This window comes from Telmatherina bonti, assembly GCF_933228915.1.
Source record: "Telmatherina bonti genome assembly, chromosome: 5".
In the NCBI taxonomy this organism is placed as follows: domain Eukaryota; kingdom Metazoa; phylum Chordata; class Actinopteri; order Atheriniformes; family Telmatherinidae; genus Telmatherina; species Telmatherina bonti.
In genome coordinates this window covers 5,290,790-5,312,602 of record NC_136623.1, presented here as the reverse complement: position 1 = coordinate 5,312,602, position 21,813 = coordinate 5,290,790, and the positions used below count along the sequence as shown (strand labels likewise).

The 21,813-nt window shown below is 32.5% G+C and overlaps 1 protein-coding gene across 1 annotated transcript in view; it reads left to right on the top strand.

The window, feature by feature from the left end:
- The window catches only part of cpne4a (copine IVa), a gene marked incomplete at both ends in the record, with an annotated part of 143,964 nt that extends 122,536 nt beyond the window's left edge, over window positions 1-21,428 (top strand). The window contains one exon of the mRNA XM_079240538.1: window positions 21,297-21,428. Within this exon, the coding sequence (XP_079096664.1) occupies window positions 21,297-21,428 (132 nt within the window). The remainder of the gene's footprint in view (window positions 1-21,296) is intronic.
- Window positions 21,429-21,813: the final 385 nt, after the last annotated feature.

Sequence of the window (21,813 nt, the reverse complement as noted above, 5' to 3'; positions counted from 1 at the left end):
ACACCATCCTAAATAATACGACACCATCCTTAAAAATACGACATCATCCTAAATAATACGACATCATCCTATGAATACTACACCATCCTAAACAATACATCATCCTATAAATACTACACCATCCTAAATACTACACCATCCTAAATAATACGACACCATCCCAAATAATACTACACCATGCTAAATAATACAATACCATCCTAAATAATACGACACCATCCTAAATAATACTACACCATCCTAAATAATACAACACCATCCTAAATAATACGACACCATCCTAAATAATACGACATCATCCTAAATAATACGACATCATCCTAAAAAATACAACACCATCCTAAATACTACATCATCCAATAAATACTACACCATCCTAAATAATACTGCACCATCCTATAATTACTACATCATCCTAAAAATACTACATCATCCTAAAAATACTACACCATCCCAAAAATACTACACCATCCTCAATATTACTACACCATCCTAAATAATACTACACCATCCTAAATAATACGACATCATCCTATAAATACTACACCATCCTCTAAATACTACACCATCCTCAATAATACTACACCATCCTAAATAATACGACATCATCCTATAAATACTACACCATCCTATAAATACTACACCATCATAAATGATAAGACATCATCCTATAAATACTACACCATCCTAAATAATACGACACCATCCTAAATAATACGACACCGTCCTAAATAATACGACACCGTCCTAAATAATACTACACCGTCCTAAATAATACTACACTATCCTAAATAATACGACACCATCCAAAATAATACTACACCATGCTAAATAATACAATACCATCCTAAATAATACGACATCATCCTAAATAATACTACGTCATCCTAAATAATACGACATCAACCTATGAATACTACACCGTCCTAAATAATACTACACCGTCCTAAAAATACTACACCATCCTAAATAATACTACACCATCCTAAATAATACGACACCATCCTAAATAATACGACACCATCCTAAAAATACTACACCATCCTATAAATACTACACCATTGTAAAAATACGACACCATCCTAAAAATACTACACCATCCTAAATAATACAACATCATCCTAAATAATACGACATCATCCTAAGAATACTACACCATCCTAAAAAATACATCATCCTATAAATACTACACCATCCTAAATAATACAACACCATCCTAAATAATACGACACCATCCCAAATAATACGACACCATCCTAAATAATACGACACCATCCTAAATAATACAACACCATCCTAAATAATACTACACCATCCTAAATAATACAACACCATCCTAAATAATACGACACCATCCTAAATAATACGACATCATCCTATGAATACTACACCATCCCAAAAATACTACACCATCCTCAATGATACTACACCATCCTAAATAATACATCTTCCTATAAATACTACACCATCCTAAATAATACAACACTATCCTAAAAAATACAACACCATCCTAAATACTACATCATCCAATAAATACTACACCATCCTAAATAATACTGCACCATCCTATAATTACTTCATCATCCTAAAAATACTACATCATCCTAAAAATACTACACCATCCTAAATAATACGACATCATCCTATAAATACTACACCATCCTAAATAAAACACCATCCTAAATAATAAGACACTGTCCTAAATAATACTACATCATCCTAAAAATACTACACCATCCTCAATATTACTACACCATCCTAAATAATACGACATCATCCTATAAATACTACACCATCCTAAATAATACTACACCATCCTAAAAATACTACACCATCCTAAATAATACGACATCATCCTATAAATACTACACCATCCTAAATAATACTACACCATCCTATAAATACTACACCATCATAAATGATAAGACATCATCCTATAAATACTACACCATCCTAAAAATACTACACCATCCTAAATAATACGACACCATCCTAAATAATACGACACCATCCTAAAAAATACTACACCATCCTAAATAATACTACACCATCCTAAATAATACTACACCATCCTATAAATACTACACCATCCTAAATAATACAACCCCATCCTAAATAGTATAACACCATGCTAAATAATACTACATCATCCTAAAAATACTACACCATCCTAAATAATACGACATCATCCTATAAATACTACACCATCCTAAATAAAACACCATCCTAAATAATAAGACACTGTCCTAAATAATACTACATCATCCTAAAAATACTACACCATCCTCAATATTACTACACCATCCTAAATAATACGACATCATCCTATAAATACTACACCATCCTAAATAATACTACACCATCCTAAAAATACTACACCATCCTAAATAATACGACATCATCCTATAAATACTACACCATCCTAAATAATACTACACCATCCTATAAATACTACACCATCATAAATGATAAGACATCATCCTATAAATACTACACCATCCTAAAAATACTACACCATCCTAAATAATACGACACCATCCTAAATAATACGACACCATCCTAAAAAATACTACACCATCCTAAATAATACTACACCATCCTAAATAATACTACACCATCCTATAAATACTACACCATCCTAAATAATACAACCCCATCCTAAATAGTATAACACCATGCTAAATAATACTACACCATCCAAAAAATACTACACCATCCTAAATAATACGACATCATCCTATAAATACTACACCATCCTCAATAAAACTACATCATCCTAAATAATACATCATCCTATAAATACTACACCATCCTAAATAATACAACCCCATCCTAAATAATACGACACCATCCTAAATAATACTACATCATCCTAAAAGTACTACACCATCCCAAAAATACTACACCATCCTCAATAATACTACACCATCCTAAATAATACGACATCATCCTATAAATACTACAGCATCCTAAATAATACTACACCATCCCAAATAATACGACACCATCCTAAAAATACTACACCATCCTAAATAATACGACACCATCCTAAATAATACGACACCATCCTAAAAATACTACACCATCCTATAAATACTACACCATCCTAAATAATACTACACCATCCTAAATAATACGACACCATCCTAAAAATACTACACCATCCTATAAATACTACACCATCCTAAATAATACTACACCATCCTAAATAATACGACACCATCCTAAATAATACGACACCATCCTAAATAATACTACATCATCCTAAAAATACTAAACCATCCTAAATAATACGACACCATCCTATAAATTCTACACCATCCTATAAATACTACACCATCCTAAATAATACGACACCATCCTAAATAATACTACACCATCCTAAAATTACTACACCATCCTCAATAATACTACACCATCCTAAATACTACATCATCCAATAAACACTACACCAACATAAATAATACTACACCATCCTCAATACTACACCATTCTCAATACTACACCATCCTACATAATATGACATCATCCTATAAATACTACACCATCCTAAATAATACGACATCATCCTATAAATACTACTACACCATTGTAAAAATACGACACCATCCTAAAAATACTACACCATCCTCAATAATACTATATCATCCTAAATAATACGACACCATCCTAAATAATACATCGTCCTATAAATACTACACCATCCTCAATATTACTACACCATTCTAAATATTACGACATCATCCTATAAATACTACACCATCCTAAATAATACTACACCATCCTAAAAATACTACACCATCCTAAATAATACGACATCATCCTATAAATACTACACCATCCTAAAAAATACTACAACATCCTCTAAATACTACACCATCCTCAATAATACTACACCATCCTAAATAATACGACATCATCCTATAAATACTACACCATCCTATAAATACTACACCATCATAAATGATAAGACATCATCCTATAAATACTACACCATCCTAAAAATACTACACCATCCTAAATACTACACCATCCTAAATAATACGACACCATCCTAAAAAATACGACACCATCCTAAAAAATACTACACCATCCTAAAAAATACTACACCATCCTAAATAATACTACACCATCCTATAAATACTACACCATCCTAAATAGTATAACACCATGCTAAATAATACGACACCATCCTAAATAATACTACACCATCCTAAATAATACTACATCATCCTAAAAGTACTACACCATCCTAAAAGTACTACACCATCCTAAAAATACTACACCATCCTCAATAATACTACACCATCCTAAATAATACGACATCATCCTATAAATACTACACCATCCTAAATAATACTACACCATCCCAAAAATACTACACCATCCTCAATATTACTACACCATCCTAAATAATACTACACCATCCTAAATAATACGACATCATCCTATAAATACTACACCATCCTCTAAATACTACACCATCCTCAATAATACTACACCATCCTAAATAATACGACATCATCCTATAAATACTACACCATCCTAAATAATACTACACCATCCTAAAAATACTACACCATCCTAAATAATACGACATCATCCTATAAATACTACACCATCCTAAAAAATACTACAACATCCTCTAAATACTACACCATCCTCAATAATACTACACCATCCTAAATAATACGACATCATCCTATAAATACTACACCATCCTATAAATACTACACCATCATAAATGATAAGACATCATCCTATAAATACTACACCATCCTAAAAATACTACACCATCCTAAATACTACACCATCCTAAATAATACGACACCATCCTAACTAATACGACACCATCCTAAATAATACGACACCGTCCTAAATAATACTACACCATCCTAAATAATACCACACCATCCTAAATAATACGACACCATCCTAAATAATACGACACCATCCTAAAAAATACGACACCATCCTAAAAAATACTACACCATCCTAAAAAATACTACACCATCCTAAATAATACTACACCATCCTATAAATACTACACCATCCTAAATAGTATAACACCATGCTAAATAATACGACACCATCCTAAATAATACTACATCATCCTAAAAGTACTACACCATCCTAAAAGTACTACACCATCCTAAAAATACTACACCATCCTCAATAATACTACACCATCCTAAATAATACGACATCATCCTATAAATACTACACCATCCTAAATAATACTACACCATCCCAAAAATACTACACCATCCTCAATATTACTACACCATCCTAAATAATACTACACCATCCTAAATAATATGACATCATCCTATAAATACTACACCATCCTCTAAATACTACACCATCCTCAATAATACTACACCATCCTAAATAATACGACATCATCCTATAAATACTACACCATCCTATAAATACTACACCATCATAAATGATAAGACATCATCCTATAAATACTACACCATCCTAAATAATACGACACCATCCTAAATAATACGACACCGTCCTAAATAATACGACACCGTCCTACATAATACTACACCGTCCTAAATAATACTACACCATCCTAAATAATACGACACCATCCAAAATAATACTACACCATGCTAAATAATACAATACCATCCTAAATAATACGACATCATCCTAAATAATACTACATCATCCTAAATAATACGACATCAACCTATGAATACTACACCGTCCTAAATAATACTACACCGTCCTAAAAATACTACACCATCCTAAATAATACTACACCATCCTAAATAATACGACACCATCCTAAATAATACGACACCATCCTAAAAATACTACACCATCCTATAAATACTACACCATTGTAAAAATACATCATCCTAAGAATACTACACCATCCTAAAAAATACATCATCCTATAAATACTACACCATCCTAAATAATACAACACCATCCTAAATAACACGACACCATCCCAAATAATACGACACCATCCTAAATAATACTACACCATCCTAAATAATACAACACCATCCTAAATAATACTACACCATCCTAAATAATACAACACCATCCTGAATAATACGACACCATCCTAAATAATACGACATCATCCTATGAATACTACACCATCCTAAATAATACATCTTCCTATAAATACTACACCATCCTAAATAATACTACATCATCCTAAAAGTACTACACCATCCTAAAAGTACTACACCATCCTAAAAATACTACACCATCCTCAATAATACTACACCATCCTAAATAATACGACATCATCCTATAAATACTACACCATCCTAAATAATACTACACCATCCTAAAAATACTACACCATCCTCACTATTACTACACCATCCTAAATAATACTACACCATCCTAAATAATACGACATCATCCTATAAATACTACACCATCCTCTAAATACTACACCATCCTCAATAATACTACACCATCCTAAATAATACGACATCATCCTATAAATACTACACCATCCTAAATAATACTACACCATCCTAAAAATACTACACCCTCCTAAATAATACGACATCATCCTATAAATACTACACCATCCTAAAAAATACTACAACATCCTCTAAATACTACACCATCCTCAATAATACTACACCATCCTAAATAATACGACATCATCCTATAAATACTACACCATCCTATAAATACTACACCATCATAAATGATAAGACATCATCCTATAAATACTACACCATCCTAAAAATACTACACCATCCTAAATACTACACCATCCTAAATAATACAACACCATCCTAAATAATACGACACCATCCTAACTAATACGACACCATCCTAAATAATACGACACCGTCCTAAATAATACTACACCATCCTAAATAATACCACACCATCCTAAATAATACGACACCATCCTAAATAATACGACACCATCCTAAAAAATACGACACCATCCTAAAAAATACTACACCATCCTAAAAAATACTACACCATCCTAAATAATACTACACCATCCTATAAATACTACACCATCCTAAATAGTATAACACCATGCTAAATAATACGACACCATCCTAAATAATACTACATCATCCTAAAAGTACTACACCATCCTAAAAGTACTACACCATCCTAAAAATACTACACCATCCTCAATAATACTACACCATCCTAAATAATACGACATCATCCTATAAATACTACACCATCCTAAATAATACTACACCATCCCAAAAATACTACACCATCCTCAATATTACTACACCATCCTAAATAATATGACATCATCCTATAAATACTACACCATCCTCTAAATACTACACCATCCTCAATAATACTACACCATCCTAAATAATACGACATCATCCTATAAATACTACACCATCCTATAAATACTACACCATCATAAATGATAAGACATCATCCTATAAATACTACACCATCCTAAATAATACGACACCATCCTAAATAATACGACACCGTCCTAAATAATACGACACCGTCCTACATAATACTACACCGTCCTAAATAATACTACACCATCCTAAATAATACGACACCATCCAAAATAATACTACACCATGCTAAATAATACAATACCATCCTAAATAATACGACATCATCCTAAATAATACTACATCATCCTAAATAATACGACATCAACCTATGAATACTACACCGTCCTAAATAATACTACACCGTCCTAAAAATACTACACCATCCTAAATAATACTACACCATCCTAAATAATACGACACCATCCTAAATAATACGACACCATCCTAAAAATACTACACCATCCTATAAATACACCATTGTAAAAATACATCATCCTAAGAATACTACACCATCCTAAAAAATACATCATCCTATAAATACTACACCATCCTAAATAATACAACACCATCCTAAATAACACGACACCATCCCAAATAATACGACACCATCCTAAATAATACTACACCATCCTAAATAATACAACACCATCCTAAATAATACTACACCATCCTAAATAATACAACACCATCCTGAATAATACGACACCATCCTAAATAATACGACATCATCCTATGAATACTACACCATCCTAAATAATACATCTTCCTATAAATACTACACCATCCTAAATAATACAACACTATCCTAAAAAATACAACGCCTTCCTAAATACTACATCATCCAATAAATACTACACCATCCTAAATAATACTGCACCATCCTATAATTACTACATCATCCTAAAAATACTACATCATCCTAAAAATACTACACCATCCTAAATAATACGACATCATCCTATAAATACTACACCATCCTAAATAAAACACCATCCTAAATAATAAGACACTGTCCTAAATAATACTACATCATCCTAAAAATACTACACCATCCTCAATATTACTACACCATCCTAAATAATACGACATCATCCTATAAATACTACACCATCCCAAAAATACACCATCCTCAATATTACTACACCACCCTTAATAATACTACACCATCCTAAATAATACGACATCATCCTATAAATACTACACCATCCTAAATAATACTACACCATCCTAAAAATACTACACCATCCTAAATAATATGACATCATCCTATAAATACTACACCATCCTAAATAATACTACACCATCCTCTAAATACTACACCATCCTCAATAATACTACACCATCCTAAATAATACGACATCATCCTATAAATACTACACCATCCTATAAATACTACACCATCATAAATGATAAGACATCATCCTATAAATACTACACCATCCTAAAAATACGACACCATCCTAAATAATACTACATCATCCTAAAAATACTAAACCATCCTAAATAATACGACACCATCCTATAAATTCTACACCATCCTATAAATACTACACCATCCTAAATAATACGACACCATCCTAAATAATACTACACCATCCTAAAATTACTACACCATCCTCAATAATACTACACCATCCTAAATACTACATCATCCAATAAACACTACACCAACATAAATAATACTACACCATCCTCAATACTACACCATTCTCAATACTACACCATCCTACATAATATGACATCATCCTATAAATACTACACCATCCTAAATAATACGACATCATCCTATAAATACTACTACACCATTGTAAAAATACGACACCATCCTAAAAATACTACACCATCCTCAATAATACTATATCATCCTAAATAATACGACACCATCCTAAATAATACATCGTCCTATAAATACTACACCATCCTCAATATTACTACACCATCCTAAATAATACGACATCATCCTATAAATACTACACCATCCTAAATAATACTACACCATCCTAAAAATACTACACCATCCTAAATAATACGACATCATCCTATAAATACTACACCATCCTAAAAAATACTACAACATCCTCTAAATACTACACCATCCTCAATAATACTACACCATCCTAAATAATACGACATCATCCTATAAATACTACACCATCCTATAAATACTACACCATCATAAATGATAAGACATCATCCTATAAATACTACACCATCCTAAAAATACTACACCATCCTAAATACTACACCATCCTAAATAATACAACACCATCCTAAATAATACGACACCATCCTAACTAATACGACACCATCCTAAATAATACGACACCGTCCTAAATAATACTACACCATCCTAAATAATACGACACCATCCTAAATAATACGACACCATCCTAAATAATACGACACCATCCTAAAAAATACGACACCATCCTAAAAAATACTACACCATCCTAAATAATACTACACCATCCTATAAATACTACACCATCCTAAATAGTATAACACCATGCTAAATAATACGACACCATCCTAAATAATACTACATCATCCTAAAAGTACTACACCATCCTAAAAGTACTACACCATCCTAAAAATACTACACCATCCTCAATAATACTACACCATCCTAAATAATACGACATCATCCTATAAATACTACACCATCCTAAATAATACTACACCATCCCAAAAATACTACACCATCCTCAATATTACTACACCATCCTAAATAATACTACACCATCCTAAATAATACGACATCATCCTATAAATACTACACCATCCTCTAAATACTACACCATCCTCAATAATACTACACCATCCTAAATAATACGACATCATCCTATAAATACTACACCATCCTAAATAATACTACACCATCCTAAAAATACTACACCATCCTAAATAATACGACATCATCCTATAAATACTACACCATCCTAAAAAATACTACAACATCCTCTAAATACTACACCATCCTCAATAATACTACACCATCCTAAATAATACGACATCATCCTATAAATACTACACCATCCTATAAATACTACACCATCATAAATGATAAGACATCATCCTATAAATACTACACCATCCTAAAAATACTACACCATCCTAAATACTACACCATCCTAAATACTACAACACTATCCTAAATAATACGACACCATCCTAACTAATACGACACCATCCTAAATAATACGACACCGTCCTAAATAATACTACACCATCCTAAATAATACGACACCATCCTAAATAATACGACACCATCCTAAATAATACGACACCATCCTAAAAAATACGACACCATCCTAAAAAATACTACACCATCCTAAAAAATACTACACCATCCTAAATAATACTACACCATCCTATAAATACTACACCATCCTAAATAGTATAACACCATGCTAAATAATACGACACCATCCTAAATAATACTACATCATCCTAAAAGTACTACACCATCCTAAAAGTACTACACCATCCTAAAAATACTACACCATCCTCAATAATACTACACCATCCTAAATAAAACGACATCATCCTATAAATACTACACCATCCTAAATAATACTACACCATCCCAAAAATACTACACCATCCTCAATATTACTACACCATCCTAAATAATACTACACCATCCTAAATAATACGACATCATCCTATAAATACTACACCATACTCTAAATACTACACCATCCTCAATAATACTACACCATCCTAAATAATACGACATCATCCTATAAATACTACACCATCTTATAAATACTACACCATCATAAATGATAAGACATCATCCTATAAATACTACACCATCCTAAATAATACGACACCATCCTAAATAATACGACACCGTCCTAAATAATACGACACCGTCCTACATAATACTACACCGTCCTAAATAATACTACACCATCCTAAATAATACGACACCATCCAAAATAATACTACACCATGCTAAGTAATACAATACCATCCTAAATAATACGACATCATCCTAAATAATACTACATCATCCTAAATAATACGACATCAACCTATGAATACTACACCGTCCTAAATAATACTACACCGTCCTAAAAATACTACACCATCCTAAATAATACTACACCATCCTAAATAATACGACACCATCCTAAATAATACGACACCATCCTAAAAATACTACACCATCCCATAAATACTACACCATTGTAAAAATACGACACCATCCTAAAAATACTACACCATCCTAAATAATACAACATCATCCTAAATAATACGACATCATCCTAAGAATACTACACCATCCTAAAAAATACATCATCCTATAAATACTACACCATCCTAAATAATACAACACCATCCTAAATAACACGACACCATCCCAAATAATACGACACCATCCTAAATAATACTACACCATCCTAAATAATACAACACCATCCTAAATAATACTACACCATCCTAAATAATACAACACCATACTGAATAATACGACACCATCCTAAATAATACGACATCATCCTATGAATACTACACCATCCTAAATAATACATCTTCCTATAAATACTACACCATCCTAAATAATACAACACTATCCTAAAAAATACAACACCTTCCTAAATACTACATCATCCAATAAATACTACACCATCCTAAATAATACTGCACCATCCTATAATTACTACATCATCCTAAAAATACTACATCATCCTAAAAATACTACACCATCCTAAATAATACGACATCATCCTATAAATACTACACCATCCTAAATAAAACACCATCCTAAATAATAAGACACTGTCCTAAATAATACTACATCATCCTAAAAATACTACACCATCCTCAATATTACTACACCATCCTAAATAATACGACATCATCCTATAAATACTACACCATCCCAAAAATACACCATCCTCAATATTACTACACCATCCTTAATAATACTACACCATCCTAAATAATACGACATCATCCTATAAATACTACACCATCCTAAATAATACTACACCATCCTAAAAATACTACACCATCCTAAATAATACGACATCATCCTATAAATACTACACCATCCTAAATAATACTACACCATCCTCTAAATACTACACCATCCTCAATAATACTACACCATCCTAAATAATACGACATCATCCTATAAATACTACACCATCCTATAAATACTACACCATCATAAATGATAAGACATCATCCTATAAATACTACACCATCCTAAAAATACTACAGCATCCTAAATAATACGACACCATCCTAAATAATACGACACCGTCCTAAATAATACTACACCATCCTAAATAATACGACACCATCCTAAATAATACGACACCGTCCTAAATAATACGACACCGTCCTAAATAATACTACACCATCCTAAATAATACGACACCATCCTAAAAAATACTACACCATCCTAAATAATACTACACCATCCTAAATAATACTACACCATCCTATAAATACTACACCATCCTAAATAATACAACCCCATCCTAAATAGTATAACACCATGCTAAATAATACTACACCCTCCAAAAAATACTACACCATCCTAAATAATACGACATCGTCCTATAAATACTACACCATCCTCAATAATACTACATCATCCTAAATAATACATCATCCTACAAATACTACACCATCCTAAATAATACAACCCCATCCTAAATAATACTACACCATCCTAAATAATACTACATCATCCTAAAAGTACTACACCATCCCAAAAATACTACACCATCCTCAATAATACTACACCATCCTAAATAATACGACATCATCCTATAAATACTACAGCATCCAAATAATACTACACCATCCCAAATAATACGACACCATCCTAAATAATATGACACCATCCTAAACATACTACACCATCCTAAATAATACAACACTATCCTAAATAATACACCACCCTAAATACTACATCATCCTATAAATACTACACCATCCTAAATAATACTACACCATCCTTAATAATACTACATCATCCTAAAAATACTACACAATCCTAAAAATACTACACCATCCTCAATAATACTACAACATCCTAAATAAGACGACATCATCCTATAAATACTACACCATCCTAAAGAATACTACACCATCCTCTAAATACTACGCCATCCTAAATAATACTGCATCATCCTAAAAATACTACACCATCCTAAAAATACTACACCATCTTCAATAATGCTACACCATCCTATAAATACTACACCATCCTAAATAATACGACACCATCCTAAATAATACGACACCATCCTAAAAATACTACACCATCCTATAAATACTACACCATCCTAAATAATACGACACCATCCTAAATAATACTACATCATCCTAAAAATACTAAACCATCCTAAATAATACGACACCATCCTATAAATTCTACACCATCCTATAAATACTACACCATCCTAAATAATACGACACCATCCTAAATAATACTACACCATCCTAAAATTACTACACCATCCTCAATAATACTACACCATCCTAAATACTACATCATCCAATAAACACTACACCAACATAAATAATACTACACCATCCTCAATACTACACCATTCTCAATACTACACCATCCTACATAATATGACATCATCCTAAAAATACTACACCATCCTCAATAATACTATATCATCCTAAATAATACTACACCATCCTAAATAATACGACATCATCCTATAAATACTACACCATCCTAAATAATACTACACCATCCTAAAAATACTACACCATCCTAAATAATACGACATCATCCTATAAATACTACACCATCCTAAAAAATACTACACCATCCTCTAAATACTACACCATCCTCAATAATACTACACCATCTTAAATAATACGACATCATCCTATAAATACTACACCATCCTATAAATACTACACCATCATAAATGATAAGACATCATCCTATAAATACTACACCATCCTAAAAATACTACACCATCCTAAATACTACACCATCCTAAATAATACAACACCATCCTAAATAATACGACACCATCCTAACTAATACGACACCATCCTAAATAATACGACACCGTCCTAAATAATACTACACCATCCTAAATAATACGACACCATCCTAAATAATACGACACCATCCTAAAAAAGACGACACCATCCTAAAAAATACTACACCATCCTAAATAATACTACACAATCCTATAAATACTACACCATCCTAAATAGTATAACACCATGCTAAATAATACTACACCATCCAAAAAATACTACACCATCCTAAATAATACGACATCATCCTATAAATACTACACCATCCTCAATAATACTACATCATCCTAAATAATACGACACCATCCTAAATAATACTACATCATCCTAAAAGTACTACACCATCCTAAAAGTACTACACCATCCTAAAAATACTACACCATCCTCAATAATACTACACCATCCTAAATAATACGACATCGTCCTATAAATACTACACCATCCTAAATAATACTACACCATCCCAAATAATACGACACCATCCTAAAAATACTACACCATCCTAAATAATACGACACCATCCTAAATAATACGACACCATCCTAAATAATATGACACCATCCTAAAAATACTACACCATCCTAAATAATACAACACTATCCTAAATAATACAACACCACCCTAAATACTACATCATCCTATAAATACTACACCATCCTAAATAATACTACACCATCCTTAATAATACTACATCATCCTAAAAATACTACAACATCCTAAATAAGACGACATCATCCTATAAATACTACACCATCCTAAAGAATACTACACCATCCTCTAAATACTACGCCATCCTAAATAATACTACATCATCCTAAAAATACTACACCATACTCAATAATACTACACCATCCTATAAATACTACACCATCCTAAATAATACGACACCATCCTAAATAATACGACACCATCCTAAAAATACTACACCATCCTAAATAATACTACACCATCCTAAATAATACTACACCATCCTAAATAATACGACACCATCCTAAATAATACTACATCATCCTAAAAAAACTAAACCATCCTAAATAATACGACACCATCCTATAAATTCTACACCATCCTATAAATACTACACCATCCTAAATAATACGACACCATCCTAAATAATACTACACCATCCTAAAAATACTACACCATCCTCAATAATACTACACCATCCTAAATACTACATCATCCAATAAATACTACACCATCCGAAATAATACGACACCATCCTCTAAATACTACACCATCCTCAATAATACGACATCATCCTATAAATACTACACCATCTTCAATAATACTACACCATCCTCAATAATACGACATCATCCAATAAATACTACACCATCCTAAATGATACACCATCCTAAATAAAACGACACCATCCTAAATAATACTACATCATCTTAAAAATACTACACCATCCTAAAAATACTACACCATCCTAAAAATACTACACCATCCTAAATAATACGACATCATCCTATAAATACTACTCCATCCGAAATAATACTACACCATCCTAAATAATACGACACCGCCCTAAAAATACTACACCATCCTAAATAATACTACACCATCCTAAATAATACAACACAATCCTAAATAATACACCATCCTAAATACTACATCATCCTAAAAATACTACACCATCCTCAATATTACTACACCATCCTAAATAATACGACATCATCCTATAAATACTACACCATCCCAAAAATACACCATCCTCAATATTACTACACCATCCTTAATAATACTACACCATCCTAAATAATACGACATCATCCTATAAATACTACACCATCCTAAATAATACTACACCATCCTAAAAATACTACACCATCCTAAATAATACGACATCATCCTATAAATACTACACCATCCTAAATAATACTACACCATCCTCTAAATACTACACCATCCTCAATAATACTACACCATCCTAAATAATACGACATCATCCTATAAATACTACACCATCCTATAAATACTACACCATCATAAATGATGAGACATCATCCTATAAATACTACACCATCCTAAAAATACTACACCATCCTAAATAATACGACACCATCCTAAATAATACGACACCGTCCTAAATAATACTACACCATCCTAAAAAATACTACACCATCCTAAATAATACTACACCATCCTAAATAATACTACACCATCCTATAAATACTACACCATCCTAAATAATACAACCCCATCCTAAATAGTATAACACCATGCTAAATAATACTACACCATCCAAAAAATACTACACCATCCTAAATAATACGACATCATCCTATAAATACTTCACCATCCTCAATAATACTACATCATCCTAAATAATACATCATCCTATAAATACTACACCATCCTAAATAATACAACCCCATCCTAAATAATACGACACCATCCTAAATAATACTAAATCATCCTAAAAGTACTACACCATCCCAAAAATACTACACCATCCTCAATAATACTACACCATCCTAAATAATACGACATCATCCTATAAATACTACAGCATCCTAAATAATACTACACCATCCCAAATAATACGACACCATCCTAAAAATACTACACCATCCTAAATAATACGTCACCATCCTAAATAATACGACACCATCCTAAATAATACGACACCATCCTAAACATACTACACCATCCTAAATAATACAACACTATCCTAAATAATACAACACCACCCTAAATACTACATCATCCTATAAATACTACACCATCCTAAATAATACTACACCATCCTTAATAATACTACATCATCCTAAAAATACTACACAATCCTAAAAATACTACACCATCCTCAATAATACTACAACATCCTAAATAAGACGACATCATCCTATAAATACTACACCATCCTAAAGAATACTACACCATCCTCTAAATACTACGCCATCCTAAATAATACTACATCATCCTAAAAATACTACACCATCCTAAAAATACTACACCATCCTCAATAATGCTACACCATCCTATAAATACTACACCATCCTAAATAATACGACACCATCCTAAATAATACGACACCATCCTAAATAATACGACACCATCCTAAAAATACTACACCATCCTATAAATACTACACCATCCTAAATAATACTACACCATCCTAAATAATACGACACCATCCTAAATAATACTACATCATCCTAAAAATACTAAACCATCCTAAATAATACGACACCATCCTATAAATTCTACACCATCCTATAAATACTACACCATCCTAAATAATACGACACCATCCTAAATAATACTACACCATCCTAAAATTACTACACCATCCTCAATAATACTACACCATCCTAAATACTACATCATCCAATAAACACTACACCAACATAAATAATACTACACCATCCTCAATACTACACCATTCTCAATACTACACCATCCTACATAATGACATCATCCTATAAATACTACACCATCCTAAATAATACGACATCATCCTATAAATACTACTACACCATTGTAAAAATACGACACCATCCTAAAAATACTACACCATCCTCAATAATACTATATCATCCTAAATAATACGACACCATCCTAAATAATACATCGTCCTATAAATACTACACCATCCTCAATATTACTACACCATCCTAAATAATACGACATCATCCTATAAATACTACACCATCCTAAATAATACTACACCATCCTAAAAATACTACACCATCCTAAATAATACGACATCATCCTATAAATACTACACCATCCTAAAAAATACTACACCATCCTCTAAATACTACACCATCCTCAATAATACTACACCATCCTAAATAATACGACATCATCCTATAAATACTACACCATCCTATAAATACTACACCATCCTATAAATACTACACCATCATAAATGATAAGACATCATCCTATAAATACTACACCATCCTAAAAATACTACACCATCCTAAATACTACACCATCCTATAAATACTACACCATCATAAATGATAAGACATCATCCTATAAATACTACACCATCCTAAAAATACTACACCATCCTAAATACTACACCATCCTAAATAATACAACACCATCCTAAATAATACGACACCATCCTAACTAATACGACACCATCCTAAATAATACGACACCGTCCTAAATAATACTACACCATCCTAAATAATACGACACCATCCTAAATAATACGACACCATCCTAAATAATACGACACCATCCTAAAAAATACGACACCATCCTAAATAATACTACACCATCCTATAAATACTACACCATCCTAAATAGTATAACACCATGCTAAATAATACTACACCATCCAAAAAATACTACACCATCCTAAATAATACGACATCATCCTATAAATACTACACCATCCTCAATAATACTACATCATCCTAAATAATACGACACCATCCTAAATAATACTACATCATCCTAAAAGTACTACACCATCCTAAAAGTACTACACCATCCTAAAAATACTACACCATCCTCAATAATACTACACCATCCTAAATAATACGACATCATCCTATAAATACTACACCATCCTAAATAATACTACACCATCCCAAATAATACGACACCATCCTAAAAATACTACACCATCCTAAATAATACGACACCATCCTAAATAATCCTAAATAATACGACACCATCCTAAATAATATGACACCATCCTAAAAATACTACACCATCCTAAATAATACAACACTATCCTAAATAATACAACACCACCCTAAATACTACATCATCCTATAAATACTACACCATCCTAAATACTACACCATCCTAAATAATACTACATCATCCTATAAATACTACACCATCCTATAAATACTACACCATCCTATAAATACTACACCATCATAAATGATAAGACATCATCCTATAAATACTACACCATCCTAAAAATACTACACCATCCTAAATACTACACCATCCTATAAATACTACACCATCATAAATGATAAGACATCATCCTATAAATACTACACCATCCTAAAAATACTACACCATCCTAAATACTACACCATCCTAAATAATACAACACCATCCTAAATAATACGACACCATCCTAACTAATACGACACCATCCTAAATAATACGACACCGTCCTAAATAATACTACACCATCCTAAATAATACGACACCATCCTAAATAATACGACACCATCCTAAATAATACGACACCATCCTAAAAAATACGACACCATCCTAAATAATACTACACCATCCTATAAATACTACACCATCCTAAATAGTATAACACCATGCTAAATAATACTACACCATCCAAAAAATACTACACCATCCTAAATAATACGACATCATCCTATAAATACTACACCATCCTCAATAATACTACATCATCCTAAATAATACGACACCATCCTAAATAATACTACATCATCCTAAAAGTACTACACCATCCTAAAAGTACTACACCATCCTAAAAATACTACACCATCCTCAATAATACTACACCATCCTAAATAATACGACATCATCCTATAAATACTACACCATCCTAAATAATACTACACCATCCCAAATAATACGACACCATCCTAAAAATACTACACCATCCTAAATAATACGACACCATCCTAAATAATCCTAAATAATACGACACCATCCTAAATAATATGACACCATCCTAAAAATACTACACCATCCTAAATAATACAACACTATCCTAAATAATACAACACCACCCTAAATACTACATCATCCTATAAATACTACACCATCCTAAATACTACACCATCCTAAATAATACTACATCATCCTAAAAATACTACACAATCCTAAAAATACTACACCATCCTCAATAATACTACAACATCCTAAATAAGACGACATCATCCTATAAATACTACACCATCCTAAAGAATACTACACCATCCTCTAAATACTACGCCATCCTAAATAATACTACATCATCCTAAAAATACTACACCATACTCAATAATACTACTACATCCTATAAATACGACACCATCCTAAATAATACTACACCATCCTAAATAATACGACACCATCCTAAATAATACTACATCATCCTAAAAATACTAAACCATCCTAAATAATACGACACCATCCTATAAATTCTACACCATCCTATAAATACTACACCATCCTAAATAATACGACACCATCCTAAATAATACTACACCATCCTAAAAATACTACACCATCCTCAATAATACTACACCATCCTAAATACTACATCATCCAATAAATACTACACCATCCGAAATAATACGACACCATCCTCTAAATACTACACCATCCTCAATAATACGACATCATCCTATAAATACTACACCATCTTCAATAATACTACACCATCCTCAATAATACGACATCATCCAATAAATACTACACCATCCTAAATGATACACCATCCTAAATAAAACGACACCATCCTAAATAATACTACATCATCTTAAAAATACTACACCATCCTAAAAATACTACACCATCCTCAATAATACTACACCATCCTAAATAATACGACATCATCCTATAAATACTACTCCATCCGAAATAATACTACACCATCCTAAATAATACGACACCGTCCTAAAAATACTACACCATCCTAAATAATACTACACCATCCTAAATAATACAACACAATCCTAAATAATACACCATCCTAAATAATACGACACCATCCTAAATAATATGACATCATCCTATAAATACTACACCATCCTAAATAATACGACACCATCCTAAATAAACGACACCATCCTCAATAATATTATATCATCCTAAAAATACTACACCATCCCAAATAATACTACACCATCCTAAAAATATTACACCATCCTAAAAATACGACACCATCCTAAATAATACTACAATGGATGGAAACTCTTATCCGGCAATGAAACGGAGGGGATTCAGACGTCTTGTTTCTCTCCTCAGGCCTCTCCAGCTGCTCTGGCTAAGAGCGTGCTAGCAGAAGTGCCCAACCAGGTGGTTGACTATTACAACAGCAAGGGCATCAAGCCCAAAGTGCCCAGCGAGTACCAGTCTTCCAGGCCATTTGGCCCCTGAGCAACAGCTGCCACCACGCAGGATGACCTCTCGTGGACTGAGCGACACGTTTACTGTCTTTGTTCTTTGTTAATGCGGATGCTAAAGGTGCTACATCAGGAGGCAACGGCTCACTTCAGAACTTCACGGTCAGCAGGTCTGCTCACTTCCTACCGGAGGTTGGGAAGTGGGTCTGGTCTGCTGCTAGTCCACAGCCTGAGCATGTACACTACCATCTACGGTTACAGCAGGAGAAAATGGCATTTTCAGTAAATGTACAGTTTCATATGAAGCTAAACCTAAAGGCAACGCAGCATAAGGACGGGTTTTTAATGCAACCATTTTAAAAATGTCTCCAGAGAATGTCCTCCCCAGGCGTGATCTTTCTGAGCGTTTCCTATGACTT